Source organism: Penicillium hordei (assembly GCF_028827395.1).
Source record: "Penicillium hordei strain IBT 12815 chromosome Unknown utg000005l_segment0_segment0, whole genome shotgun sequence".
Classification (NCBI taxonomy): Eukaryota; Fungi; Ascomycota; class Eurotiomycetes; order Eurotiales; family Aspergillaceae; genus Penicillium; species Penicillium hordei.
In genome coordinates, this window is record NW_026623146.1 from 1,959,868 (window position 1) to 1,986,119 (window position 26,252).

The following is a 26,252-nucleotide window of genomic DNA, read 5'->3' on the forward strand; positions in this document are numbered from 1 at the left end:
TCATTTCGATCTCATTTCGATGTCATTTCGGCATGACCAAAAGCGACAGGCTACAGCTTAGCGATCGTGATTGTGAGATGCAATCATGCCACCCAGCTTGCATATCTGATTCGAGGACGTAACACAGAAACAATGGCACGTTAGCATCTAGCCTCTCCTAGATTTTCAAGATTGCATTGTGTAGAGGCGTGGACAACAGTTTGGCCAAAAAAAAAAAAAAAAAAAAAAAAACACAGTCAACAGAAAGGACTCACTAGTCTTGGTCTTACACTTTCTTGCCGAGGGTCTCCAAGTAAAGGTACGACGACTAATCTTAGAGTAGATCATATCTTGTTTTAGCTGAGCAGCAATGTGTTGGCATCTTAAGTGAGTGCATGTGGAGGTCCTACTCCGCGCTGTATGCGGTGTTGTGCTGGTGTCATATATCACTTTTTAATTATTAGCCGCATGATATGCATTGTACCGATGCCGCGCATGGGTATGATGAAACAGGGTTGTATATGTCAGTTTCCCGAGGAGCACTAAGGTAGATGTGCATATATTACTTCAGTGAGATCTGAATGGTCACTTTATTTTGCTAGGTCAGCTATGTGACAACTTACTATGAGACCCCGAGAAGCGAGAGAAAAGTAGCGATGACAGGTAAGACGGAATATAACAGGCAAAAGGGCGTTAAATAAAGAGGATTGTTGGCAAGACATGGGTAAGAACGTGGGATAACAGTGCGACCTTGGACTTCCAGTCACGTTAGCCTACATATATGTACAGATAGTACGTCGGTGAACTCAAAAAAAAAAAAGCTTGCATGATGCGAGCCATAGCTCCCCCACCGTGGGGTTCATATTATATATCATGTAGAAGATCGGTGAGACCGAGTGTAAAGCCTGAAATTACCACGGAGTATAATAATATCACCTTGAAGACCACACAGCATTAAGAGTGATCAATGTGCCAAGCGATATGCATCAGATTGATCAACATGGCTAGTGGGGGCTAACAGATAAGTCAAGTTGACCGGTAAATCCTCCGATAAGTTGTGGCCAAATACGATCACACGTCATTTTAAAGGATAATACGAGATGTCCACGGCTGATCTTAGATTTCTACCGCCATAGAGTAATTAGTGAACAAATCGATATCGTTCTTCAGACAGGTATTTGTCATTGACAGATAGTGGAGGGGTTCATGCGTCACATTCTTGAAATTTGCATGCATAACAGGGTGAGAATATGTCCTGGGACAAACGGGCCACATCGATGTAGCCAGTGATCGGACGGGATCGTCATTTGAGGAGTGGAGGGGACCCATGTCGAATCCAGTCAGCCAATCACGGCACTAGGACGACCGAGGATGACCGAGCACTAGACCCATCTTGGATATGCCATAAGGTTCTGGGGTTGATACGTCAACTCTTAAATGTGCTGAGAGTTGCAATCCTAGTCTTCCCCCTTTTTTTTTGAAGTATCGGTGAATTCATGCAAGTTGCCGAGGCTCACTGAATGCATTACTTTGTCTCATCACCTTGAATTGGTGATTGAGCTCTAGGAAGCAAACATCACGAGCTTCCAGGACTAGAAGCCTCGGAAGGTACCGACGTTACTGTGATTGGCTTTAGTGGGCCAGTGGCGTACAAAAAGGGGTTGTGACAACCCTGTTTTTGGTTCATCTTTGGTTCTAATGTTCGTGCAGCAAAAAGCCAAGCTGTCAGGACGAACATCCATCTACTATCACTCGTTGATATCATTGGGGAAACAAGAAGTGAGCTGAGCGGGAACTACCGAGTGTCCTAAGTTTTAGATATTAATTTTGAGATTACATTTTTTGGGTTTTCTTTTTCTTTTTATTATGGTTTTTTATTTTTTATTTTTTATTTTAATTAATTATTTTTAATTCTTTGATTCTTTTCTTTGCCTTTGATTAGCCGGTGTGAACTAGATCTATTCTTCGCTTTCTCTTTCTTCCCTTGTCCAGGTCTTATAAGGACCCCTCCTCATCCTATTCCCATGACTTTGTCTCCAGACTTCGACCTAAAAGAAATCTAACGCTATCCTCGGACTTCGGCAAAGAACTCTATTCATACCCTTCTCACTCCTTTCTTCACCGAAATACCTAAATACCATGGCTTCCTCCAAATGTGCCGTTCCGGTGTGCTCAAACTCCTCTACCGCCACCAAGGTTCGTACTCCCATTCTGCGTCATGAACGTGATACTTTCCAGTGATTTTATAAAAACATACTAATTACCCCACAGATGCCAGGTGTGCGATGCCCCAATTGCCAAGCGCAGGGGAAAGAAGTTTGGGTTATCCCAGGCAAGAACTGTCACATCTGTCACACACCTTGTGCCTGATACGCTCGGGATCCTGTGTTGCACATATCCCATGACGAAAAAGACTGTGTGCAGTCATATGCACCCATGCTTTCCGGGCATGATCTGATTCCTTCACATCATAGCATCTCCCAATGATATGGAGACTCTTTGAATCTCAAGAATGAATCCAATAGATCCGAACACACGGAGGGCCTACGGATATTCTGGAGATCGACACCCCACCCTTATTTGGCGTTGGGTAAACCTTAGGCGAAAGCGCAATAGGTTTCTACCGGGGTATTTCTGTTTCCATTTCTCTTTTCTTTAGCGTTTTCTGATAATGAGATACGACATTTTTGCTTTCCCTTCAGTCGATAATGTTAACCAATATAATCGGGTGCTATCTTTACCATCGGCCCAAGTACGAGGATTTATTAGATCAGGTAGAACTCACGTTAAATTGGGCTTCCTCAAGTACTTTTGTCCTGCATATACAATATGTACATATAAAATAATAGATAGTCCCACGTGGGAGTCTCTAGATTACATGACATCATTCACCTATACCTTATAACGTACAGAGCGCAACCAGGAACAACTCCAACGCTACCGTAATACATACATATATATATATATATATGTGTGTGTGTGTGTGTGTGTGTGTGTGTGTGTGTGTGTGTGTGTGTGTGTGTGTGTGTGTGTGCTTGTGTGTGAATATAGCTATGATGCGTATTTAGATACCTGGAGCGTGATTTCCTATCTGACCTGAGGCTATTTTAGCGAAGGTCCATGCGCCCCTAGGCTTAGCTGAGCAGGCTCACTACCTAGGTACCCGTGGACCTAGATTGCTTAGATATGAATACGGGATCAGATCTACCCTAGAGTAATTATATTCAAACCAAGTAAGTGTATAAATCATGCTTAGTGAGTGCCGGGCGGGACGGTTGTTCAGTAAGCCACTACCCCTAAGTAGACACTGTTGTGGAGCTGAATACATGCATCGATATGACTAGGGTGCTTATGATATGTTCTATCTCTATATTTTGGGCAGGACATCAGAGAAAATGCATCCTGGGGTAGGCAGAGAAGGTTAAAAAAAAGCTCAGTTGATATATAACCCTCTACGAAGTACAGAGCATGTCAACCCACACAAGCACGAATGACTCTAGGTGTCTTCATCGGACCAAAGAGTGCAAGTCACAATATAATAGGTCACTAGTCTTAGCATCTTGTACTTCTGTAGATTCGTCTTGCCATTTGGTTCTCACACCGTCGGTTATGGCCGGGTCTAATTACAACGGTCGACAAATCTCGAAGTGACGAAGCTCTTCGGGGTGAGTCGTATTCTACAATGTTCTCTCGTGTCATTACCTATGCATTTTATGTGGTATTATAACAAAGTCAGGTCAAAACAAGGCCAACAAGCCTGTACTCCTAGGCTCGATGTTCATAAAGCGGCAAGCGGTAAGCCCAAAAACAGCAAGGGAAATGCTCCGTGACTTGGCATTTACCTAGTACGTATACGTCACCCTTCAACTTCCATTTGCATATTCCATTGCATCCGTAAAAAAAACGCACATTGAAAAACAGAATCTAAACCGTTATGACGAAGTATCCCACCGGAACACGCGCTGAGAGCGAGCGTCTCGTCCGCGAATGGGGGTTTCGACATATCTTCACCTGGACAGATGGAAGGTACGTGCAGGGATATTTCTTTTGTGGAGACGATACACCCAAGGTGGGAAGTATCCGATTGAGTCACCGGCAGCAAATCGATCCTTCATCAGCGAGTGTATGTTGTATATACCGATGCTGACCTTGTACGTCAGCAACGTCTATTATTCCCCGCACTCGCATAGCGGTCTAACAACACATCTTATTCGCCGTGGATCTCTGACGATCACTTACCCTGATGATAATGCTAAATTGTATAATGGGGAAGTTAAAAAGGAGACGTTTCGTGTTGGAGAGAGGGTTGATGTTCCTGCGGGTAAAGTTCATGAGGTTTGGATTGGGAATGAAGGGTGTGAGTATGTGATTGGAGAGTAGGAAGGATGCCACTTTTGTTTATACTCCATATATTGGTCATTTTTACTACTTTGGAAATCCGTTGATGAACGGTTTGGTGACGTTAATGCCGAATGAGCTCAGCTCATTGTTTTGTTCTATTTGATATTTTGAAGTCGAGTTGTTGCCTCTATAATCCAATCATATATATGCCAGACAGTGTAGTCATGTATCTAATGCAAAAATCGGAAATCCAGTCTGTAACGCGGTCATTAGCATTCACTTGTGCAGCAAAAGAGACAACTTCTAGACATACCTCTTGTTTCCAAGGTCTTTGTTCTCAACCACGTATCGTGACCGCTCTTCGCTGGACATTTTATCCCAAATAGCAGCATTTTGTCTAGAAGAAAATATTAGCAAATGTAATTTGACTGATCAGAGTACATGGGTTAACATACTTGTTACGCCTCACATAGTAAATCTTGGCAGCGATGAATACTGCCGCACTCCACACCGCAAGAGCCATGAGGACCCTATTACCGGTGTGATAATACGGCTTATCTTCGGTGCGGTAGATCTGGACGGGATAGTTAGTTATGATAGCTTGAGTACATAAGGTAACTGGAACAAGGACTCACGTTGTTACCAATGATGCTACTGGCCTGCACCATCATGTTGTAGACAGCAGTAGCCACCGTTCGCGTCCTCACGGAGCCTGCATTGCGGGATGTAATTGCGACAATAATAGCGTGCACATAAGGCATGCCAATCAACAGGATCAGCAGAACCCAACGCACCCAAGCACCGGCACTCTCAGAAATAGTCTCCAACGCGATTAACAGAACCAGAGCCCAAAGCTCAGCACCGACACCAAGCAGAAGTCGCTGATTAAAGCGCTCTGATACCCAAGTCCACAATAGCAAATTCGCAATGAAGATCACATAGGCCGGGATGGTGAGCAGGTTCGTGTTGAAAGTGCTGAAACCGAGCGACTTCAGTTCCAGACTGATGTACGACGTAGCCGGTGTGTTGGGGATCATCCAAGTCAAGCCGATCAGGTAGATGAGCCACATGTCGTAGTCCTTCAGGGCCTGCCAGAGGAGCTTGGGAGTAACGGCTTGGCGATTGTGCATGGATCCCTTGCTAGGGTCATCGCGGAGCACACGATTAACCATGATTTTCTCTTCGTGCTCATTAAACCAGCCATTCTTACCGCGGAACCGGCCGGCGGTCTGCGTTGGCGAAGGTGGCATCCAGAATGCAGCGGCGATGCCGATCAAACCGGTAATCAAACCCTCCAGGGCAAACAGGTATCGCCAGCCTCCGGTGCCATCCGATTGGCGAATGTGGAGGAAGCCGAAAGCAAGGAAAGCACTGACAATTGCGGTTGCTTCATATGTCATCCAGAAGAAGCTGAGCCTGATAGGCAACTCCTTGGACTTGTACCAGAATGACAGGAAGAGGATGGTGTCTGGAATAAAGCCACCCTCGAGAAGACCGAGCATAGCACGGGTTGCGAAGAATCCGCTCTTGTTTTGGATAAATGCCTGGCATGAGGCGATGATACTCCAGCTTACCATTTGCACGGGAATCCAGCGATCGGGGCCGACCCATTTCGATATGAGCTGGGAGGGCAGCTCGGCGAAGAGGAATGTTAGGTAGAAGATTGTTTGACCAGTGTTGTAATCGTTTGTGGTCATGCCAAGGTCGTCTAGCATGTTGTCTGATGTGGCTTGGACGACATTTCCACGGTCTAGCTGGAGCGCAAAGAAAGTTATACAGGCAAATGTGCAAATGCGCCAGTCAATCTATTACACGGTCAGTTATTATGTACACAACACATGTGGGCTTCAATAACCCATACCTTTCTAACAATGGCTGTCTCTTCTTGCTCTGTCCACTCAAAGTCCGGGTCCCAGCGATGGGCACCCTCATATTCAGGAATGGGCTTGTAGAACCGGGGGTCCTCAGTGGTATCGAAAGCGCAGTCGGTCTGCTTGGCACGAGGACCTTCATACGTCGACGAAGACGAAGACTCCGCGGATGAGACTCTTGGGGCAGTCTTAGAGTCACGGCCTTCGGCATCGGAGGCCGTTATCTTGGCTTCTTCAGCCGCCATCTCGGAGTATCGGGATCGGAAGTTAGATTACGGATAGAAGAAAAGAAGCATTGTTTGGTTGGATGGGCATTAACCCCTATAAAGGTAGCAAGGCGATATGAACATTTACTTATCACGCCATATTCAGCAGATGTCTCGCTTAGGCCGCTCCATGCGTGGGCCAGCCGAGAAGGTAAATCTCACAACATTGATAACAGAAAATTTTGCAATTGCCGGGTGTGACATGTATGGGTGATTTAGAGTCCCAATTGCGACCTAGTAGGTTGACCTAGGGAGGCCTAGGCTCGAAGTGGAAGCGCCTCCCGCGGGATCGTGGATATTGTAGATCGGAATGTGTCCGAATATAAGAGATTTCAAGCAATTAGGAATGAGCATTCAATAAAATAGACGAAGAGCCGACGGATGTTGTGTGGTTGGGTGTTGGCTTGGCTGAATCACGCAAGTGTAGTGAAAGTGACGTTAGAGTCCACTAGTCGGCCGAGTCAAATCAAGCAGGGGTGTTTCACAAACTTCAACCTGTTTCATGAAAGATCTACATGATATACTCCATAGAAAGTATAATATAAATATAATATATTATTGTACGGGTATGGAGTTGTCATATTAGTTATATTAACTATATGTTGTAGTTATATGGGGTGCGGAGTCCTTATACCCTATCTTGGCATCTATTCAATCTTAAAACATTGACTACAGAGTGTATATATATTGAACATGATATAGCATTGACTGTTAAAATACCAAGTCAAAAATAACGAAATGCAAAAAAAGAAAGAAAGAACGTTCAAATGTTGCGTGAGGGAAGTTATGTATCACGCCATAGTAGACCCAATGGCACATCCCATCGAGGTCGAGCCTACGAATAACCTCGACTCTTTCAAATCACGGCGATTGTCAGTGGACGCACGCCATTCTTTATCACGTCATCCTCAACATAACATGCTAAGACGCTGATATACTATACAATATACAACCTTCCTCGCGTAACCCCGCAGGCTCGTCGGCTCGCTCGCGATGATAACGGAAAGTTGATGCTGAATTGTCATCCCGCAAGAACCGTGAACCCCCGCAATGATGGCGTAATTCGTGCTATCTCGGTTTGATCGTGCCGAAATGGTTATATATTGGCAGGGGTTAATCCCCTACGACAGCAAAGACACGGAGAAACAGATCTGCTCACAGAGGCAATATAAACATTTTTTTTTAAACTCAATCCTAAGACATGGCTCCCTCCCTCACTGAATCAGTAGGCCTTCGGGCCCCGCCTGTCACACTTCCGCTGAAGTCGGATGGCGGCCAGAATAAGGAGAACTTGGTCGGATACAAGATCGAAAGGGAGCGTGAGATTAAGGGCACAGACAAGCTACCTCCTATATCCTATCCGGAATATCTGCCTGTTTGGGACAACGAGACAGAAAGGTATATCTATACCCCGGCCCTAATGCCGCCCCGCATCCCCATGAATATCATATCTAACAAACGTCTAGATACCCTCCTCTGGAGCTCTTTGAGCACTACGACCACGGCAAAGATGCCGACGCCTCTTTCCCAGACCTGTTGCCCAAGGGCCAAGTCGAGGTTGACCAGATCACTCCCTTCATTGGCTCTGAGATCCACGGCGTGCAACTAAGCCAACTGTCTGACAAGGGGAAGGATCAATTAGCCCTCTATGTTGCACAGCGACGAGTTGTCGGTATGTAATCGGAAGCATTTCTCCCTCGCCCTTGTAAGCATGAGTCTAACAAATCTAAATAGCCTTTCGCGATCAAGACTTCGCGTCCCGCCCGATTCAAGAGGTTGTCGACTATGCCGGCTACTTTGGCCGACACCACATCCACCAGACCTCAGGGGCCCCCAAGGGTTTCCCAGAGATTCACCTTGTCTTCCGTGGTGCTGACGATCGCACCGGCGATACCTTCCTGAAGCAGCGCACTAATACTATTGCATGGCACTCTGATATCACCTTCGAGAAGCAGCCCCCCGGCACAACTTTCTTGTATGTGCTCGACGGCCCCACCACGGGTGGTGACACCCTGTTCGCCGACATGGTCCAGGCATACAAGCGCCTGTCGCCTGGCTTCCGGGAACGACTCCACGGATTGAAGGCTGTACACTCCGGCCTCGAGCAGATTAATGCCAGTTTGAATCGCGGTGGTATTGCCCGCCGTGATCCTGTTACCTCGGAGCACCCCATTGTCCGAACTCACCCGGTAACTGGCGAGAAGGCACTTTACGTGAACCCTCAGTGTAAGTCAGGATCAATACATCTGGTGAAAGATTTGGAAAGCTGACATGTCTTGTTCTTGTCGCATAGTCACCCGTTACATTGTTGGATACAAGAAAGAGGAATCAGACCACCTCCTCAAGTTCCTGTACGACCACATCGCCTTGTCGCAGGATCTGCAGACTCGTATTCGCTGGAAGGCTGGTACCGTCGTTGTCTGGGATGTAAGTTATAGCACCAACCTGCTATTTAACGAGAAAGGACGCTAACCTTCGCAGAACCGTGTGGCATGCCACTCCGCCGTTTTCGACTGGGAGGATGGCCAGCGTCGACACATTGCTCGTCTCACACCCCAGGCTGAGCCTCCCTATGAGACACCTTTTGATGGTTAGATGGGGCGCTGGAAGCCTTCGAGTTTAAAATAACACATAGCTACGATAATCTCAACCCCGAATTGAGAAGAAACGAATAGCAAGGAATAATTTGATTCGTGAATATGCTGCATGCAAGTCATAGGCTTTCGTAATTTGTATCATACAAAAAGCCCAACAACTCACGCCTTACGCCTGAAACGACTCAAAAGCCCAACATTCCACTCGTTAAACCTCCTAGCAGAGAGTGGGAGCATTTCATTACTCCCAGTCAATGCTTGCGACATTGCTTCAAATATCATAGATGGCAATTCCAACTCTTCCACCGACAAGGGCGAGGGATTCCCAATTTCTGGGTGGAGCAGCTCATCCACGTCTGGAGATTTTTGGTAGAATACTTTCATCGCTTGCTGAGCCATGATACTACGGCCTGCGCTAGAATTCGAGTATCGCATATCGGGATTGAAGACCCAAAGCTGCGAAGTAAGGTATTCGTTAGCCAGTGTCGCCTATAGGTTTTATTCTCTACATTACCTCAAATTCGGAGGCAACTGGAGTGGAATGGCATATCACTTACCACAAGACCGCTCTTCTGACCACAATGAACAACGAATCGCCGGGCGCTTTCTCTCTCTATCAATTCAAGTAACTGTGCAGCAACGATCGTTTCTGTTGGGTGGACCTCCCACTTTTCGATGTGTGCCTCACGGCTGAGTGAATTGGTATTCAGGGATATGGTGGCCTTTAGCAGTCGCCACCCCTTAGCGATTGGATCTTCCATGCCGATTATGGAATTGCAGTTTGCGCAGTCGAGGGTTCGTGGTGTTGAGACTTCAATGTTCTGTTTTTGCTCTTCGTCATTGCCCTGGATTGCATTGCCTGTCAGGAAATTGTAATCGTAACGGAATCGGAACTATTGCGCCAAATGAAAAGACTTAAAAGTGAAGGCAAAAGCATTGTATTCAATCTCGCAGTTATATAGATATTGCCCACATCACATTATGCAAGGAGAATAATATAATATAACTCTTGTAATCACGCCCGCTCCACTGCTCAAATAGCCGGCGCTGAAAATAGAGAACACCTTGAGTCGCGAAACAACGAAAAAGCAGCTCACACAAGTCCAGTATCGCAAACGCAAAGAGCGAAATCCATCTGCAGAGAGAGGATAACTACCCCTCTAGTCCGTGATCCTGTTCTTGTGAGGGTACCACCTTCCCTTTGGATCGCAGGTACACAAAGTGCATGTCGTCCATCTTGGGCAATTGTATCGGAGGCCACCCCACTGAAGACTGAGTGGCCCCCTTCTAAGTTGCCCGGTTCCAGGGGGATGAAAAGCAGGCTGAAAAGATGGGGGAGAAGAGAGGGACGTCATAAGCTTACCTTTTTCAAACCTGTGCAGTCTGTTTCAGCGAGAAGGAAAGTGGCAACATCAACGAAAACCGTCCCTGAAATAGCTACAACGTGGCTGTCCGCACCATATCCTTTAGTCTGTGCAGTTTGTTCCTCGATCTCCAGCGCAGTGTCTTTTTCGTCTTTCTCGTGGCCTTCATGGGGGTCAGGTTTGTGGCAATGCCAGAAATCCATCATTTCAGCCCAGTTTCCACTGGGGAGGTCTTTCCAGATCCACCCCATGGCAGGGATTTTGCCTCTTCCCTGATCAACCGACTTGGATATTAACGAGGAGTCAAGAAATATTTGTTCACACTCTCGACAACGAATACGTGTCGAGGACGACATTTCATCTGCTGTCCACGGTGCAAATTCATCAATTAGTTCATCGCGAGGCGCCAGCGCCTCTTCGTCGGGATCGACGTGCATGCGGAAAGAAAAATCATAGCTGGGTTCCCCAGTGCCATTGGGATCTGACTTTGGTGCTGGCCCAGAGGGTGCTTTCAACACGCGCCGAGAGGCGTCATTAACGCGTGCTGGTAGTTTGATCGTTTCTGTGACATATTCAAATGGGTTTGATAGGGAGACTGTGACTGCTTTTCTTGATTCTGAAAGTTGGATATCTGGTCGGATTCCATCAAATATTGCCGTCCCAGGAAGGGATACGTAAAGGGTTATCTGGCGGATGTTTGGTAAAAACTCTGCGTGTAAATAGAGGGGCACATCGACATTTTGCATTGTGGAAGTTGTGTGCGCGAATGTGTCCTAGGCAGGGACGGTGTTTGATGACTGGCGGTGTTTGGTGCTCCTAAGCCAGAAGAATAAGGGGAATGAGAGTGAGTAATCGGGGCAACTATTTAGCAATCACGCAGAACTGAGAAATCCGACAGTCCTAAGGCCATGAGAACCATGAGGAGATTGGTTGATGTCAGTGGTGATCTCGCGCCAGGGTCCGCGTTTCCCATGTGCAAACAGTGCAAACATCCAGTGCGTCAATATTTACACGTGAACCATCAAATATTTACTTCCCTCTCAAAGCTGTAATGCAAGAACGGTTATCAATCAACATATTTTGTTTAATCATTCATTAAATCGTATCTAAATTTGAGCTGAGTGGAGTGGGGGAAAAAAAATGAACAAATCCTATAGCTCATATCCCACAAAATTACCCCGCCAACGCTTGAACTCGGTCACGAATCGCACAGCGGCCTTCAAGAAGAAGCTATCAGAATCGCCCCAAGTCGAGGCCAGTTCCTTCAGTGCTCGGGTGGTCTTTACAAAGTACACATTGGATGAGAATTCACCATTGACGGCTTTCCCAGCAACCCACTCCCAATCCTTTCCGTTCAGATCATAATTCCGGATTTGGTCCATTTTGATCTCGGGCCGCAGTTGCGCGACGTAGATACCGGCGCAAACTAACCACCATTGTCGAAGAAGAGAAATTTGGAACTGAGGAGGTATGAAGGGCAGCATGACGCGGACGGCGTGGCTTGTTGCGAGGTTCAAAGCGAAGAACCAATCGTAATGCCCGGTAGAATCAACTGCAGCCGTTCCGACTAGCAAGGCAGCTGCAAGCTCTTGGCTCTCGCGGAACTGTTCAATTGGATTCTCGATCTTCCATGCCTTCCAGTGGTTAAGAAGCACGGCGTTTCGGCTGACGAAAAGGGTATCGAGGTTATCGCTGCCCGGAGTGGGAAAGAGGCCATCTAAGTCCTTATCTTTCCGGACCAGGTCAAGGATTGCAAAGAGTGACTTTGATTCATACGGTTCCTCATTTTTCGAGTGTTTAGGGTCCTCCAAGGACTTGTATATGTCATTGTGGCAGGTTGCTGCGAGCCCGAGTGCTTCCATTGCGATTTCACGACTGTCCATTTCAAAGGCGTACGCAAGATGGATCAATGGCAATCCGACTATACAGGTAGTTAGCACGCGCAAAGTCAAGCCTAGCCTTCTCGATGAGCATTGAAACATACGAGAAGCCATTATTGAATCAAACATGGGCTCTTTGCCGGTAAACAGGTACTCTGCCACGACTTCCTTCCAGTCATAGCTGAGGTGGACCATTTCATCTTCAAAGAAATCCACGAACGCTCGATCAAATCTGCTTAGTGTTAACGAAAAGTCCCAAGCGGAAAAAAGGCCGAGACAAGTCCGGCAACCCACCCTCGACATCCCAGGTGGCCTCGCCAGTCAAGAGTAGTGATTTCAGCCGGTGATTCCTTCCATTTAACCAGGTCAGACACTTCCTCCTCATATATGCGGCCTAAAGTATCGGCGTCTGCGCCTTGCAGAAAGGAGGAGCTCAAGAGCTGCAAGCAGGTCAATGACATGGACCAATGACGAGGAATGCATACATAGAAAGCCCCTGTTACGAAGGCAATGCAGATCACTCACGTGTATTAACTGATTAGGGAAGTTCCGACAATCGAATAGCGAGTTCTCCACATGGTTCAATTTCAGTAGGTGCTTGAATGCCCGGGCCGGCTTGTCTTGAGCTGTCTCGGTTTCATGGACGGTGACCGGTGGCAGATCAATCGCCTGGGTGGGCGAAGATGAAAACAAGCCAAGAGATGGCAATGATGGCCACCGAACAGTAAACATTGTGACGACGAGTGAGGCTGTATGTAGTTGTTTGGATGGGATTGTTGGGAAACTATCACGTGAAGCAGAAGTTGATACCCATGGATGACGTAGGAAACTTTGGGTTATCAATCTGATCACATGACATCCGAATAAATTCCAAAGGTTCCATCAGGCGGCTACATATTCAGCTTGCTCCAAAAGCAAACATACAATTCCACTATTTTGATGCACATACTAATGGTTATCAAATTTTAGACAAGGACGCTTTTATCATTCCAAGGTTTTCGAGAGATAGCTGCCTGGCTTGCGAGGTATTCTATTTGGAAATACTAGATTTTGCGCCATCGAGTCACATTATATGTAATATATCCTGGAAATCTGGAGGGTTAATCCTTATGTTGTTCAACAACTGGAATCGGCTGCTCTGGCTGAGCACCAGCCTCTCCAGTGAAGACTTCCACCGTTATACGGGGACCGACGAAATTCTTGCGTCCATCTACAATCCACTGGACGACGGAAACGACAAAGACAATACCAAATGCCGCAACACAGTAATCTGTCATATCGAATTAACTTTGTGTTTTTGCATCACGAAAAGAGAGAGCCAACTCACTCATGTTGCTACCAGTAGCAGGCAGCTCAGGGGGGAAGAGAAAGAGGACAGTAGTCAGGGCAATGTACGCCAACGAGATCTGAGAAGTATCTAGTTAGTAATAGTTTCGATGAAACCGTAGGGGAGGATCTCATACGAAGTTGACGGTCCAGCCAACGATTTCTGGCAGGACGAATGAGCGCTCAGGTAGCATCCTTCTTCCTCGACAGCAGTTCACTGCAATTGGCATTCCATATGAGATGCCAAGCAGCACCACTGATGCTGAGACAATAGCATTGAAAGCGCTTGGAGATGTTAGCAAGATCCAGGATAAAACGTTATACATATGCTTACCTGGACGAGCCCAAAAAGATACACCCGAAGATAGTGACGAGAGCCAGGTTGAGATATAGCGAGTTCAAGGGGACGTTTAGCTTGGGGTGAATGCGAGAGAAGAAGGGAGATGCGGGGAGACCGCCATCACTATAAGTAGTATCAGTATAATGACTAATTTTGAAGATCAAATGTCGATAATAACGTACCGCGCGAAGGCATAGACCATACGACTGCTAGTGGTCATAATAGCGATAGCAGCGAACAGAACGCAGACTAGGGGGAAGCTTGAGATGGTGTCAGTACAACAAGAAAGCGGCAGAAGAGCAGTGAGGCCTACATCAAGAGACAGATAGCGCCGGCATTGCTCGAAGTGGCATTCTTCAGGATTGCAAGGAGCGGAGTTGCCGCGGAGTCAATAATTTTGTTGATATCGCCAGCCACAAAGAGCAGTACAATAAGGAAGATTGCTCCAGTGAAAGTACCGATAAGGACACAAGCAATCATGATCTTGGGTCCCTCAACCGAAGGGTTGGGGATTTCTGTAGTCCATTAGCCTCAGACTCATGATTAAGGTATGAAATTCTGGAAGTTACCTTCAATCATGTGGGCGACACCATCAAAGCCAGTAACACCAAGGCCTCCTTGAAGAAGCTATGAATATGTTAGACATGCTCATGAATGTTTGTATCAACGACATACCCCAAGCAACCACGCAACTCCATCAGGCCCTACAAGAGTCAGTTCAAGAAACATATATAATGATAGGGGAAACTTACATCCTGTTTGGTTAATGAAATCGGTGAAGACGAACCTGTTCTCCGTCAGTCATTTGGCGTCTAGGGAAGTGTCGACCAGATAATACATACTTTCCGGAGTTATAATTCGGCGAGGCACATGAAAGTATGGTGATACAAATGACGGCAAATCCTGTCAGTGACCAGAGGACTGTGGGAATTAGTATAAGATCTCCGACAGCTCGATATAGGGTATCTCACAAGCTCCCTTGGTGACATAAGGCATAAGGTTGTTCATGAAGGCGTTGACGAGGAAGGCAACAATGTTGTAGCCGCAGTAGATTAGGAATTGGTGCCAGCGCTGGGGGTTATAGCTCTGGATGTGAAGGTCAGCCAAATATATCAATGTTGTAGGCTAGAATAACTTACCGGGTTCATGAGAGAGATCACACCCTGGATGAGCTGACTGCCCAAGAGACCACCAGTTGCGACCAGCGCAACCCAGCCAGAGCAGTTGATCCAGCCCGTAATCCAGGAAAGAATCGGCATCCATTTTCTCCATGAAGTCACAGCGACCCAATGATATTGGCCACCTGCGGTCGGGTATGCAGAAAGAAACTCGGCCAGGGAAGTGGCCATGCATAAATTACAGATTCCTGCTGTAATAAGACCTATTGGGATTCGTGTCAGCTCTAGATCTTGACAGAAAGTCGAGCGAATACATACCCCAGACAACACTCGCGCTGCCTCCCGAGGATAAACTGAGTCCCAAACTTGCCGACAAAGCGGTCCATGACTGTTCAGTGTTAATTGTTGATCCATATGGAATTTGGTATACTGCCGGTCGCGTCACGTACATTTAGAATGGCAAAAGCAAGACCCAACATGGAACTTTTGAGAACGAACACAGAGGTTAGCATAATCCAGAAATTCGTGTTCAATCATAGCACATACATCATGGAGAAGTTTCGCTTCAGCTCAGACCTATGGCCCAGCTGGGCCAGCTGAGCATCATCGCTATTGTATTCGTCTTTGTCCATGGTAAGTGCTTTGTACCACGTGCAACAAGTGATGAAAAGAAAATAAAAAAGGTCAGACAAGGAGGAACAGGGATCTTAAGCAGGCCCCGAGCAGAATGATATGACGGGTTTTCGAATATCAATTTCTAAGCCCGGTCTTCCCAGTGCTCTGCACTACCGTTGGCTCCCCGCGGGGGAGTAGACCGAGTACGGAGTAGTGTTAGGTAAATGATTTGGGGTATGGAACCTTGGGCGTTCAGAAGAAGATAACCGGCCGTGTCTGTGACTGGCCCGGCGGACCGAGAACGGTGATTTCAGCCAGTCACAAGCTACAAGCAGATCGGGCCCTTCCAAGGTTGGATTGTCGCGGACCGACGATCCATGGCTTGCGGCGGCAGCCCCAGTGCTTATGCCCTGGTCAACTTATGATTGGTTGAATTTGGACCCACATACTTGACTACCGGGAGGGAAAGTTACTGGGGGAAGTGGACGATCTTTGGAGACGGATAAATGGCGAAAATATAGTGTGGGATGTGCATGATCAATCAAGATATATTGCTTCCAAGGGCTTGGCTAGCATCCTTGGCTTTACTTATTGTTGTAGGGTACGGTATTTGCCCCTGTTTGAGTGAATTGAGCCAAGATGGCAAGGGAAACAAATTTATGTGGAGCGGTGGGCCGTAAACCTTCGAAGGTTATCTCTAGAGACAAATACTCCTATGTAAAAAGATATCTCTTTCATCGGGTGGACTCCGATGCTCTTTCTTATCCGCCACATATTAAATTGTCTATCAGTACCCTTCGAGGAAAAGTGTGGTTCCATATTTGACCTTGGCCTTATTCAAGTGCCCAAGTGTGCTCCGAGCGTATCATCTCTTATGACTGAGAATCTATGTTTTGTTCTTCGGAATACGCAATGTTCTCTAAGAGTGTTTTAAATCACACTCCACTCACAAAGTGAAACATAGATATCATGCCAGTCATTTTTTAGGAGGGTTACCGCGAGAGAAAAGGAAAGGGAAGATAATGAAATCAACAATGAGAATCGAAAGGCACATAAAACAAAAACAAATTTGCCCCTTTCGTTATCCTAGGATGTAGAAAGCACACATGTGCATACATTGGCCATCCCCAAACCACATCTTGACATCATCCATGGAAATTTCGAACTGAAAATTCCCAAACTTCATTTGTTCAAATGGCAGGTCATGGCTTGCTTCAGTAAGCACATGTAAATGACCCAAGAGCCCCTTTGACCCACTGTTCCTCCAACTCCCCTGTCCATCACAATGTTTTAAGAGACAATGAGACCTGGCTGGCATCACTTCTTGCATCCAGGATGATAGAGCCACATATGATTACTCATTCTGTCCCTCGGCATGCAGCAAGAACCAACCCCCAATGCACTCGGTTCGAATATGCTCAATCATATCGGCCTCAGTCCACACAGTAAAGGCGCGACGAAAGATCGCAAACGATCGCTCATACTTGTTAAGCGCGGGGTCAAGTTTCATCATCTCCATATGGCTGTCGGAAATTGATTCCGTCTTGGGGTGCGTGAGCATAGCAGTGCAACCACGGCACGAGTAAAGAATTTTGCGCGTATTGTCTCGATTGGCGACAGGAACCCGACAGGCAACTTCATGGTGGTGAGCATGCTGATGATAATTTCCCATTGAGATGAGCAAACGCAGTTTGACGGAATTGGGTGAATCCAGGGGAGCAGCGCGATAAATGTCATGTTGGTTTTCGACCACAAATTCTTCGTCATCATCATCATCATCGGTGATGTCAGTTTCTTCTTCTCCATCAGTACTTGATGCGGTGCCCTCCACAGCATGCTTAATACCCTTGCGGGTGCCGTACAGCTGCAGGGCTTTGGTCAGTGCCAATTTGACAGGAACAACCCAAGCGCCAAGATTTCCCAAATCGAAATTATTATTGCTCAGCCGCGGCAGGTACACGGTTTGGGTATTAATGAGATCGGGTAGATCAAGGCCAAATATTATGGCTGCCTTTTCGATGGGGAGACACCAGTATGAATGGTTTTCGTGCAGGCAAGGGTGGCAGATACGCTCCATTGTAGGTAGGTAGAGTTGAACGGACGACGCGCCGCATACTACGCACTTTTCACGCAAAATTGCCTCCTTAAGCTCATGAATGGACCAGTTCTCATAGATCTGAGTCTTTTTGAGGATCTTCGGCATGCCGGGGGCCCACTGCCTCAGAAATGCAACTGGGCTTTTCTGCACAAGCTGATTGGCGATGCGGTTGACGTATGACAGACTTATGGCACTAGGCACGTCCAATTTGTTGACAATCATGTCGAAGATTTCGTTCGGGAGACATCTCATATTTCCCAAGTCCTCCGTGGCCTTCTCCTTGGGTCTGATGGCCTTCGGCACAGGCCGCACCTCGATATCAACGATTCCAGTTTCCAGGGTACGTGGGCTCTTCGCAATGATTTTGAGCATCTTGGCGGGCTCCCGGCTGTTGGCAAAATCCCGTCCCCAGGACAACTGCTCCGGGTCGAGCGTGAGATTCATTGTGGCGAGACAGCATGCAAATCACACGAATGTGAGATTGAATGTGTTGGAGAGAACACAGTAAGAGATGCCTCCGGTTAGAGAAACGCGTGAAAAACACGTGCGGTTAACGAATGGAAGAATACTGTCAGTATTGTGTCAGTGATGTGATAAACACTCTATGTGGATGATAACTCAACCTGATAAACACAAACCCTTGGGCTGAGAAGGGTGGGCAATGGATAAAAAGATATTGAGAAGGAAGGAAAATGTGAAGAGAAAAGGTGAGGAGAGGAAGTGACAAGGAGAAAGAGACACAAACCCCAATTTGTGGAGGGAAGTGAACCGGAAAGTGCGAGACTGCGGGCTGGCATGGCAAACGCGATTCCAGCTAGGTGAGAAGTGATACTTTGCCAAATTTATTTATGATACACTACATTGTTTGGGGGCGAGGCTTTCAGTGAGTTCGTGATTATGAACAAAGCCCAGTTAGAGGTCATCCTAGACTATCCAGCCTCTCATTTGCGCTCTCGCTCTGATCTGCTTGGGCATATCCGGAGTGAGTGCATGGGTGTCAACATACACTGACTCCTGGGATGGTACAGCTTGGGCTGGAGCCCACTACAAAGAGATGGATGAGCCCTTGAAGGGAGGTTACTATACACGATAATGGGGTGATCGAGTTGCTTTGCAACGAGGTCTCCATCCCCATTGGAGATTTCACCTTGAACGTGCTCCTTGGAAAAGGAATCTGCCAACCGGAACGTGTATGGAATGACTCCGAGATACATAGTCTGGAAAACTCGGACTAATTGCGAAAAGAAATCCGTGATATGATTATTAAGACAATGAGACTAATTCTAAGGTCGATATCTTGGAATTTTCGTTGGGCTGCCGTTCTGCGAACAAATTTGTCAAGGAATCCAGTACTTTGCGCCTCCTGAACAAGTGGACACTTTGAATGCTGAAGAGTACCCCGGGACTGTTATAAGACGATGAGGGGGGTGGTATTTCTCTAGCTCAAAGTGAGTCTACTGTGAAGGGAAGTCCAAAATAAATGAACTGTTACTAATGGAGAAATGGTTACGACCCGCTAGAGGTCTAAAACACCCCGAAACCAATGAGTTGGCAAGGTTGTTTTCAAAAGTGATATCCTTAGTCTAGTGATACAGACAAGAAGGCTGGTTGCAGTGTATATAGGCCATGTGGTCCAAAGAGACCATTAATTTCAGAAGCTGAGAAGTAGGAGGGGAAGAATGAAGAGATGATTGATACTTAGTGGACGGGACTCGAAACGATACATGCTCTGGTCACTTGGTGCCGGGATGCTCTAGGCTTCCTACAAATCGTGGGCTCTTGATCGCTTGAAGTTAGCGTCAATAAGAACTTGATCATCGCCGTTCTTGGGCTCTTAGCACACGAGGGGCAACTGAAGCAAACCTCCCGCTCTCACTCAATCTATGTCGCTATGTCTGCATTGCATAAAGAAGGGCATGCTTAGTCCGTGAATGTGTTGTGCTATAGGAGATCTTGAAAGGAATAACAGAAAGATAATCAAGACAGCTTAATATTGAGCCAAAGCCGAGGAGATGATGGATTATGCGGGAAGGTGGAGGAACAAGAAGGAAGAGGAACACTGGGAAGTTTATATACCCCATGAGTGAAGTATAGTGTCAGACTACTATTTAGCTAAGCAATTATGGTCATTATGTACGATTTCTCTCAAGACCTATGTAGCAATGGAGGTTCCTCATTACGACTGTAGTCACTATATTGATTGCTTACGGTGTATAATTTATACCACACATATCCATGACCTCCCCTTCACTTTCTCGGGTTTATCTTCTATCAGGTTTCTCTTACTTCCCGATTTATTGTAAGAGAATCAAGAGGTCTAACGCTAGAGGGCAAGTATACGAAAACATCACAGTATCATGACTAAATAGCACCTAGTCAGGACTTGTGACTCTATACTAGAAATATATGAAGCAAACTACATTCACCAGTGGGTAACTTTCCGTGCACCATATGCACCATGAAAGCTGGGGGCTTGTTTTGCGTGTGGTACGGGAGTTTTGATTGGATCGATGAGAACTAGACCTCTATCGATATGAATGCACCGCACCTAACGATGACAAGCAGCTAACTTTGCGGTTGATTGGTTGTGATCGCCCTAAAAGTAAAAGGTATTACATTTCTGGGCGTCCCGTTCTCACGATAAGCGGAACGAACCACGTATGTATCAATATATAAATGGTGATGTTTAGAAGGAATATATCCTGGTACACGCAATTGCTTTTGTTTCGACAGACAATAATAAGGACCTGCGGACGAGGGCGATGCCTGCAACGGCAACAAGGAAGATGCCATGGGGTAAATAGGTTAAGTTCTCCTGGATAAGCTTGAAAATGCCTAGAGATACCCATGGTAATGTTCGTAGATGCGTGGATAATGGTGGCTCAATATCAATGGCTAACCTTAATTTGAAGTCCAACTGTGGCGCGACAGCGTCGTGACAGGCAACAACCTTGGAATACTGTGATCACAAAGAACCTCGGAATGACAATACGATATCCTTGCCAATCTGATGCAATCAAGAGTGAGTCGTGCGTTGAAAGAAGTCAGGATTTCATCTAGTTCTAGCACCGCAGCGTTGGCCTACGTGCGCTCATTGTGAGGGGCTACGGATGTGGTAATAGCAGAGAAAAGAATTAGACATGTACAGATAAGCAATAGGTATATCAAATCAGCATAGTAGATACAAAGGCCGTCTGGTCGACCAGCTGAACAGTGCCGGCACTTGAAATATACAGACAGTGCCAGACTTTCTATTCAACCTCCTCCATGGGGTTCATCAAGTGATCAGTCCGAACGACGTAATCATCTTCGTCTTCGTCATCTTGGGCATTGGCACTATTTGCCATGTCCTCATCGTCGCCATCAACGGATCCATCAGATTCCGCACCGGTGCGGGACTTTCCCTTCTTGCTCACGCTCTTTCCTTTACCTTTGCTGCTGGTTGTTGACTGGCCGCTGGCACTGCGGACAAGGTTGCCTGGCCATTTGGTCAGGCCTTTGATACGACCGTGAAGACTCTCGGTTGTGTTACTGTCACCATTCGTGGCCGGGGTCTCGTCTAGTGTGGCCGAGCCGCCCAGGTTGAATGCCTCCATTGCCTCTGCGATTGTCTGTGGCGCGGCAGCGGCGGGGTCTTGCTTTGACTTGTCCACTGCTTCGAAGGTTTGGCGGATGCGCTCGAAATGTTCAAGTTCCTTGGCACTGCGAGGGATTAGTATCATGGTATATCACCAAGAGGAGGAGATAAAAGGTAGGGTAGGATGGGAAATGGAGTGAACACGTACCTAACACTTGGCACAAGCTCTCCTTGAGCAGACAGGAAATCCTCCTCTGTTACCATCACATTCACATCCTCCTTCGTGGCGAGGTGGTCAAAGAACCAAGCAGTGCTAACGGGACCATTAGGTAGAGTCTTGATCTTCTCGTCAACTGCAGTGGCCTTTCTGGTGATAGCCTTTAGCATGGCATCAGAGCAGAGTGCATACAGGTCAGCACCAGTATAAGTCAAAGGAAGCTGTTCCGCAACGCGGTCAAGTGAGACATCGGGGTGGAGAGCGAACTTCCGGGTCAGAGCCTCAAGGATAGTCGCCTGCTTCCTATGCGTATCTGACACGCCCAGGTAGAGCATCTTGTCGAAGCGACCAGGGCGGAGAAGCGCAGTGTCAAGCAAATCAGGACGGTTGGTCGCACCGATGACGAACACTCCACCGCTATTCTCCTCGCCGCCATTCATTCCATCCAGTTCTGCGAGCAGCTGACTGACGATACGGTCCATAACACCACCGCTGTCTCCCTGGTTACCACGCTTGGGCGCAACGGAATCCAGCTCATCAAAGAACACAACGCAGGGGCGAGCATCTCGAGCGCGCTGGAATACTCGACGCACGTTTGCCTCGGATTCACCAATGTACATATTAAGCAGTTCGGGGCCTTTTACGGAGAAGAAGTTGAGAGAGAACTCAGTGGCAATGGCCTTGGCGAGGAGGGTCTTTCCGGTGCCGGGCGGGCCATAGAACAAGATACCACTGCGCTTCTTCATTCCCTTGGCGAAGAGCTCGGGTCGTTCGAGCGGCAGCTGAATGGTCTCGACCAAGGCATCCTTAACGTTAGTCAATCCACCAACATCATCCCAGCCAACGTTCGGAATCTTAGGTGCGCCGATTGAATCAGCGAAGTTCTTCCGCGCAGCTTCTACAGCGGCGTCAAAGTCTGCCTTAGTGACACCTCGTGCACCGTCGCCTCCTGCCAGCAGGACGTCTCTGACGAAGACCTCCGATCCGGAAAGCTTCTTGCTAGCCTCGGCTAGACTTTCGAGGCGAGCTGTTCTCGCCCCGGCAGCCCGTTCAACAACGTCAACCAGGTCTCCTGCAACAAGAGCTGCGGTCTTCAGAGCAATGGTGCCCAGTTCCACGTCCGCGGATAGTCTGATACTGCGCTCTGCGACGGCATTTCGCAGAATGCCTTCACGCTCTTTCTCCTCCGGGGCACCCATCTCGAACTCATGGGTGATGAGGCTGCGGATACCTTCAGGGATAGTTTCAACATCAGTGGTAGTTGCAATGACAACTCTGGCATCGTTCAAGATATCGTTCATTGCTGTGACAATGCGATCAGCGGTTAGGACCTCGATATGTCTAATCAGTAATGCGGTGCAATTTGCTCCGCAGTGTAAAGCCCGTTCTGCCCGGGCTTTGAGGTATGCCTCGGTCTTAACATCGCCACCATTCGCGCCACCTTCTGTCAAGATATCGTACGCATCGATGGGGAATGTGTGCAGGCCGATATCTGAGCACGCTCGCGTTGCGATGGTTGCCTTGCCGATATGTCTTTGTTGAGATCTAAGGAGAATGAAAACAGGTTTCATTCCAAGCTGAATAGCCCGCGGGCTTGTGGCAGCAGACATCAGATCACGGATTCGCTGCTGCAGTGATGGAATAAAGGACTGAGGTGGCTCAGCAACAATGCCATGAGGCGTTGGGGCATCATGGACGCTCTTTGGGATCGTCTTAACGCCCAGCCAATACTCCCACCCATTGCCCAAGACGCCGGGAACTCGGCTCACGTCGCTTCCAGCCTGTACCATGCGCGTAGTGGCCGGGTCAAGTACAGCAACTCCGCCCCACTGATCTTCGCCTGTCTCCTCTAGCTCCCCTACAGTAGTCGGGGCTACTTGCCCGACACGGAACCAAGCAACGCCGATTTTGCGGGCTCCGGCATTATTTGCATTGACACCTTGGCCCAGCCGGATAGTGATGTCTTCCTCTTGACTAGCACTGTCACCGCCAGCGGTGCCAGAGAACACCGCTCTGCCAAGTCCTTCGTCCACGCTAATTCCAACCAAATCACCACTTTTAAGGATACGTCGGCGTGATTCGAAGTACTGCTTCAATCCTGCAAATAGCGCTGGTTGAAGGACCCGGTCCATTGAGAGAGGAGTGGATACCTTGAGCAAAGTAACCTCTTTCGCCAAAGGTGGGTTCTTAGCAGCAGTGTTCTTCATTTGGTGCAAAAGACCAGGTTTGGAGGAGCCATTAGGAGTAGCGAAACTCATGGGAGAGATCCGCAGGTACTTGGGATTTTCAATGTTACCAAGAAGCAATGGAGGAACGAAAACTGAAGGGGTCAAGCGGGTGGGTGCGCGTTGCGAAACACTGGACCGGCGTTCACCTGAGTGATTGATGGCATACCGCGGCTTAGAGGACGGGAGACCCGAAAGACCAAAAATCTTAACTGGTCGCCAATCGCCCGAGTCTTCAGGGGAGTCGTTGAAACTTCCAAATTTGAGCGAGGCGAACATGTTCAGCTGGGGCTCCTCGGCAGCTTCGATTCTGACCCAATCACCGGAGAAGCATCCGATCTTGGCGAGCGTGCTGATATCTACAAAGACAAAGGAGTCGACGTCTTCATCGTCGCGAGGCCGGGGGTGCAGCACCTCATTTGGGACTTGTTGCAGGAGACCTTCCACCTTGAAGGTCTTACCTCCGCCACGGCCAGGGCGCATGGTGGCCGATGTGAAATTCGATGCCACAGATCCGGGGGTATGGATCCCATCTGATCGTCGACCGCCGGCTCTAGGGGTCGCTGAAGTCAAGGAAGACATCATCCCCGATGGTGGCTGTGGCAATTCAGGCGCACTAAGAGAAATCATGTCTTCTAGAGAATCATCTGAGGAGTCACTCATGGATCCTGCCGAGCCCTCTGTTTCTGAATCCTCAGCAGCTGATGTTACCTCCATTTCTGTTCCACTTTCGCCAGGTTTATCTTCGGCTGCAGAATAGAATTGTTCGTTGGAAGTGTCATCAGCTTCGTCCTCGGCCACTTGCTTCAGAAGCGCAGACCTCGAGGGCACAGTTTGTTGAGCGCGGAGACCTTGAGGACGAGCTTGGACAAGCACAATCTTTGTCGTCGCCATCAGCAAGCCTTGCGAAACGGGCTCGCAGAATGAGATCCGCGCAGGTGGTGGTGGCGCATAGGTTATGGGATGAGAAGGGAGTGGAAGGGGCAGCACGTCTCCAGTATGCACAATGCGCTGAGCTCCCAATGCTTCTCGGACTGCTGCAGTGAGACGTTGTTCGGCATCAGCTGCGGCCCTTTTAGAATACTTCTTGGCTTCTACCGAGTTCCCCGACTTCCCCCAGAGTCCATTCGGCCCTTGTGCATTCGTGAACCCACCACCAAATTTGCTCTGAATATCGTCATGATTACGGAGTAGATGTCGCTCAACAGTCACAAAGATTGTATCGAGATGAATTGGGGCGACATCCAAAATCTGAATCTCTACGGAACGGTGTGCCTGTAGGGAGTTGCGTGACAAGTCAACTTTTCCCAAAGCCTGGAGGAAAGGCTGAAGTGAGTCTGCCGATTCAGGAAACAGCACGGTCGAGTGTGACATTGAAACTGGCGATCTCTCTGTCGGCTGGATGCGCACGGGGAGTATCGTCCAGGCCTGATCTTCCACCGAGGTATAAGTCGGCGTATGCGGGGCAATTGCAACATAAAGTACTCCATCGTCAGAAGTCGTGACATCTGGTCAGAAGAATACGGATCAGTTAACATTCTTATTAAGAACAGTCAAAGCGGCTTCACACTCACCTTGAAGAGCCTGCTGCTGGAAGAGGTCATTCGCTAGATCCTCGGATACTATGCCGACCTTCCCGCGCAGCTGGGGATCCAGGGCCAAACGTGCCGCGATGGGTGCCTTATTGTTCAATCGCCGCTTTCCGGCTCTTCTTCTCCGTTGTCGAGGTTGTTGGGAGTTCTGCCCATACTGTTCAAAGTCCATGGATGCGGTGTCTTGTCCGGTTGCCGTCGGTAAATGAAGCGGGGGAGATAGGAGATATGAACGGAATGCAATCACCAAATCATCTGTTTAACAAGCGCCCATGAGCAAATGTCTTATAGAATCCCGCACCTGATTTAGCGAACTACTGAAGGGAGAAGACGAGGTTCGCCGGATCCAGAATCCGGGGGAAATCAACACGCGGGCATCTCGGCACCGCCCGTAGTTCTGCCATATCCCGAAGCCGAGGTCCAATCGGCCGGTGAGAATGTAGGCAAGTACCACGGAGAATGAATAGAGAAAATATATATGTATATTACATTTCTGCTGCACTTTCCTTGAATTAGCAAGATAGCTCCAGTGGTACTCAGGAGTGTATGGCTTTATGCCCAATCTCAGTCGCAAGCGTGCTCTAACGTCATTGGCTGTTTTCTGCTTGTGATAGCGCGTGAAACAAAAGCTCCCAGCTCCATTCAGCTGACATCATTCGGGGTAGTTCCATTTCAATTGAGTCCCGAGGTCTTAACCAATCTAAACGAACAGAAGAGCTTATATTTTGGGGCTTATTGCTTTTTTCTGTCATTGGAACAACTTTGGCCAAATTGGGTTCCCCGGAAATATATATTTGTCAGCTCTCTTCGATACCCAGATGGTTAAGGCAGACTCATTCCTAGTACTAA

At 47.8% G+C, this 26,252-nt stretch overlaps 8 protein-coding genes across 8 annotated transcripts; 2 read left to right on the forward strand and 6 right to left on the reverse strand.

The window, feature by feature from the left end:
* Positions 1 to 3,913: 3,913 nt before the first annotated feature.
* Positions 3,914 to 4,359, forward strand: N7537_009687 (uncharacterized protein; the record flags this gene model as incomplete). Its single annotated transcript, XM_056900741.1, has 2 exons — positions 3,914 to 4,005; positions 4,098 to 4,359. 2 exons carry the CDS (start codon positions 3,914 to 3,916, stop codon positions 4,357 to 4,359), a joined length of 354 nt encoding a protein of 117 aa, XP_056749409.1.
* A 191-nt stretch (positions 4,360 to 4,550) lies between these two features.
* On the reverse strand, positions 4,551 to 6,436 carry N7537_009688 (putative transporter; the record flags this gene model as incomplete). Its single annotated transcript, XM_056900742.1, has 5 exons — positions 4,551 to 4,575; positions 4,634 to 4,717; positions 4,776 to 4,894; positions 4,956 to 6,125; positions 6,182 to 6,436. 5 exons carry the CDS (start codon positions 6,434 to 6,436, stop codon positions 4,551 to 4,553), a joined length of 1,653 nt encoding a protein of 550 aa, XP_056749410.1.
* Positions 6,437 to 7,658: 1,222 nt separating this feature from the next.
* Positions 7,659 to 9,052, forward strand: N7537_009689 (TauD/TfdA dioxygenase family protein; the record flags this gene model as incomplete). Its single annotated transcript, XM_056900743.1, has 5 exons — positions 7,659 to 7,855; positions 7,924 to 8,129; positions 8,192 to 8,683; positions 8,751 to 8,884; positions 8,939 to 9,052. The coding sequence occupies 5 exons, from the start codon at positions 7,659 to 7,661 to the stop codon at positions 9,050 to 9,052; spliced, it is 1,143 nt and encodes a 380-aa protein (XP_056749411.1).
* A 161-nt stretch (positions 9,053 to 9,213) lies between these two features.
* N7537_009690 (HECT-type E3 ubiquitin transferase) lies at positions 9,214 to 11,161 on the reverse strand (the record flags this gene model as incomplete). The annotated part of the gene is made up of 3 exons (XM_056900744.1): positions 9,214 to 9,507; positions 9,609 to 9,896; positions 10,415 to 11,161. The coding sequence occupies 3 exons, from the start codon at positions 11,159 to 11,161 to the stop codon at positions 9,214 to 9,216; spliced, it is 1,329 nt and encodes a 442-aa protein (XP_056749412.1).
* Positions 11,162 to 11,566: 405 nt separating this feature from the next.
* On the reverse strand, positions 11,567 to 13,027 carry N7537_009691 (questin oxidase family protein; the record flags this gene model as incomplete). The annotated part of the gene is made up of 4 exons (XM_056900745.1): positions 11,567 to 12,336; positions 12,400 to 12,527; positions 12,590 to 12,735; positions 12,821 to 13,027. The coding sequence occupies 4 exons, from the start codon at positions 13,025 to 13,027 to the stop codon at positions 11,567 to 11,569; spliced, it is 1,251 nt and encodes a 416-aa protein (XP_056749413.1).
* Positions 13,028 to 13,395: 368 nt separating this feature from the next.
* Positions 13,396 to 15,711, reverse strand: N7537_009692 (GABA permease GabA; the record flags this gene model as incomplete). The annotated part of the gene is made up of 15 exons (XM_056900746.1): positions 13,396 to 13,565; positions 13,623 to 13,701; positions 13,759 to 13,906; positions 13,956 to 14,084; positions 14,144 to 14,221; positions 14,275 to 14,476; positions 14,531 to 14,588; positions 14,637 to 14,665; positions 14,714 to 14,748; positions 14,804 to 14,882; positions 14,933 to 15,047; positions 15,101 to 15,342; positions 15,398 to 15,467; positions 15,529 to 15,562; positions 15,626 to 15,711. 15 exons carry the CDS (start codon positions 15,709 to 15,711, stop codon positions 13,396 to 13,398), a joined length of 1,554 nt encoding a protein of 517 aa, XP_056749414.1.
* Positions 15,712 to 17,048: 1,337 nt separating this feature from the next.
* On the reverse strand, positions 17,049 to 18,236 carry N7537_009693 (uncharacterized protein; the record flags this gene model as incomplete). The annotated part of the gene is made up of 1 exon (XM_056900747.1): positions 17,049 to 18,236. One exon carries the CDS (start codon positions 18,234 to 18,236, stop codon positions 17,049 to 17,051), a length of 1,188 nt encoding a protein of 395 aa, XP_056749415.1.
* A 2,807-nt stretch (positions 18,237 to 21,043) lies between these two features.
* Positions 21,044 to 25,575, reverse strand: pex6 (AAA family ATPase peroxin 6; the record flags this gene model as incomplete). Its single annotated transcript, XM_056900748.1, has 3 exons — positions 21,044 to 21,494; positions 21,578 to 25,319; positions 25,386 to 25,575. The coding sequence occupies 3 exons, from the start codon at positions 25,573 to 25,575 to the stop codon at positions 21,044 to 21,046; spliced, it is 4,383 nt and encodes a 1,460-aa protein (XP_056749416.1).
* Between the last annotated feature and the right edge of the window lie 677 nt (positions 25,576 to 26,252).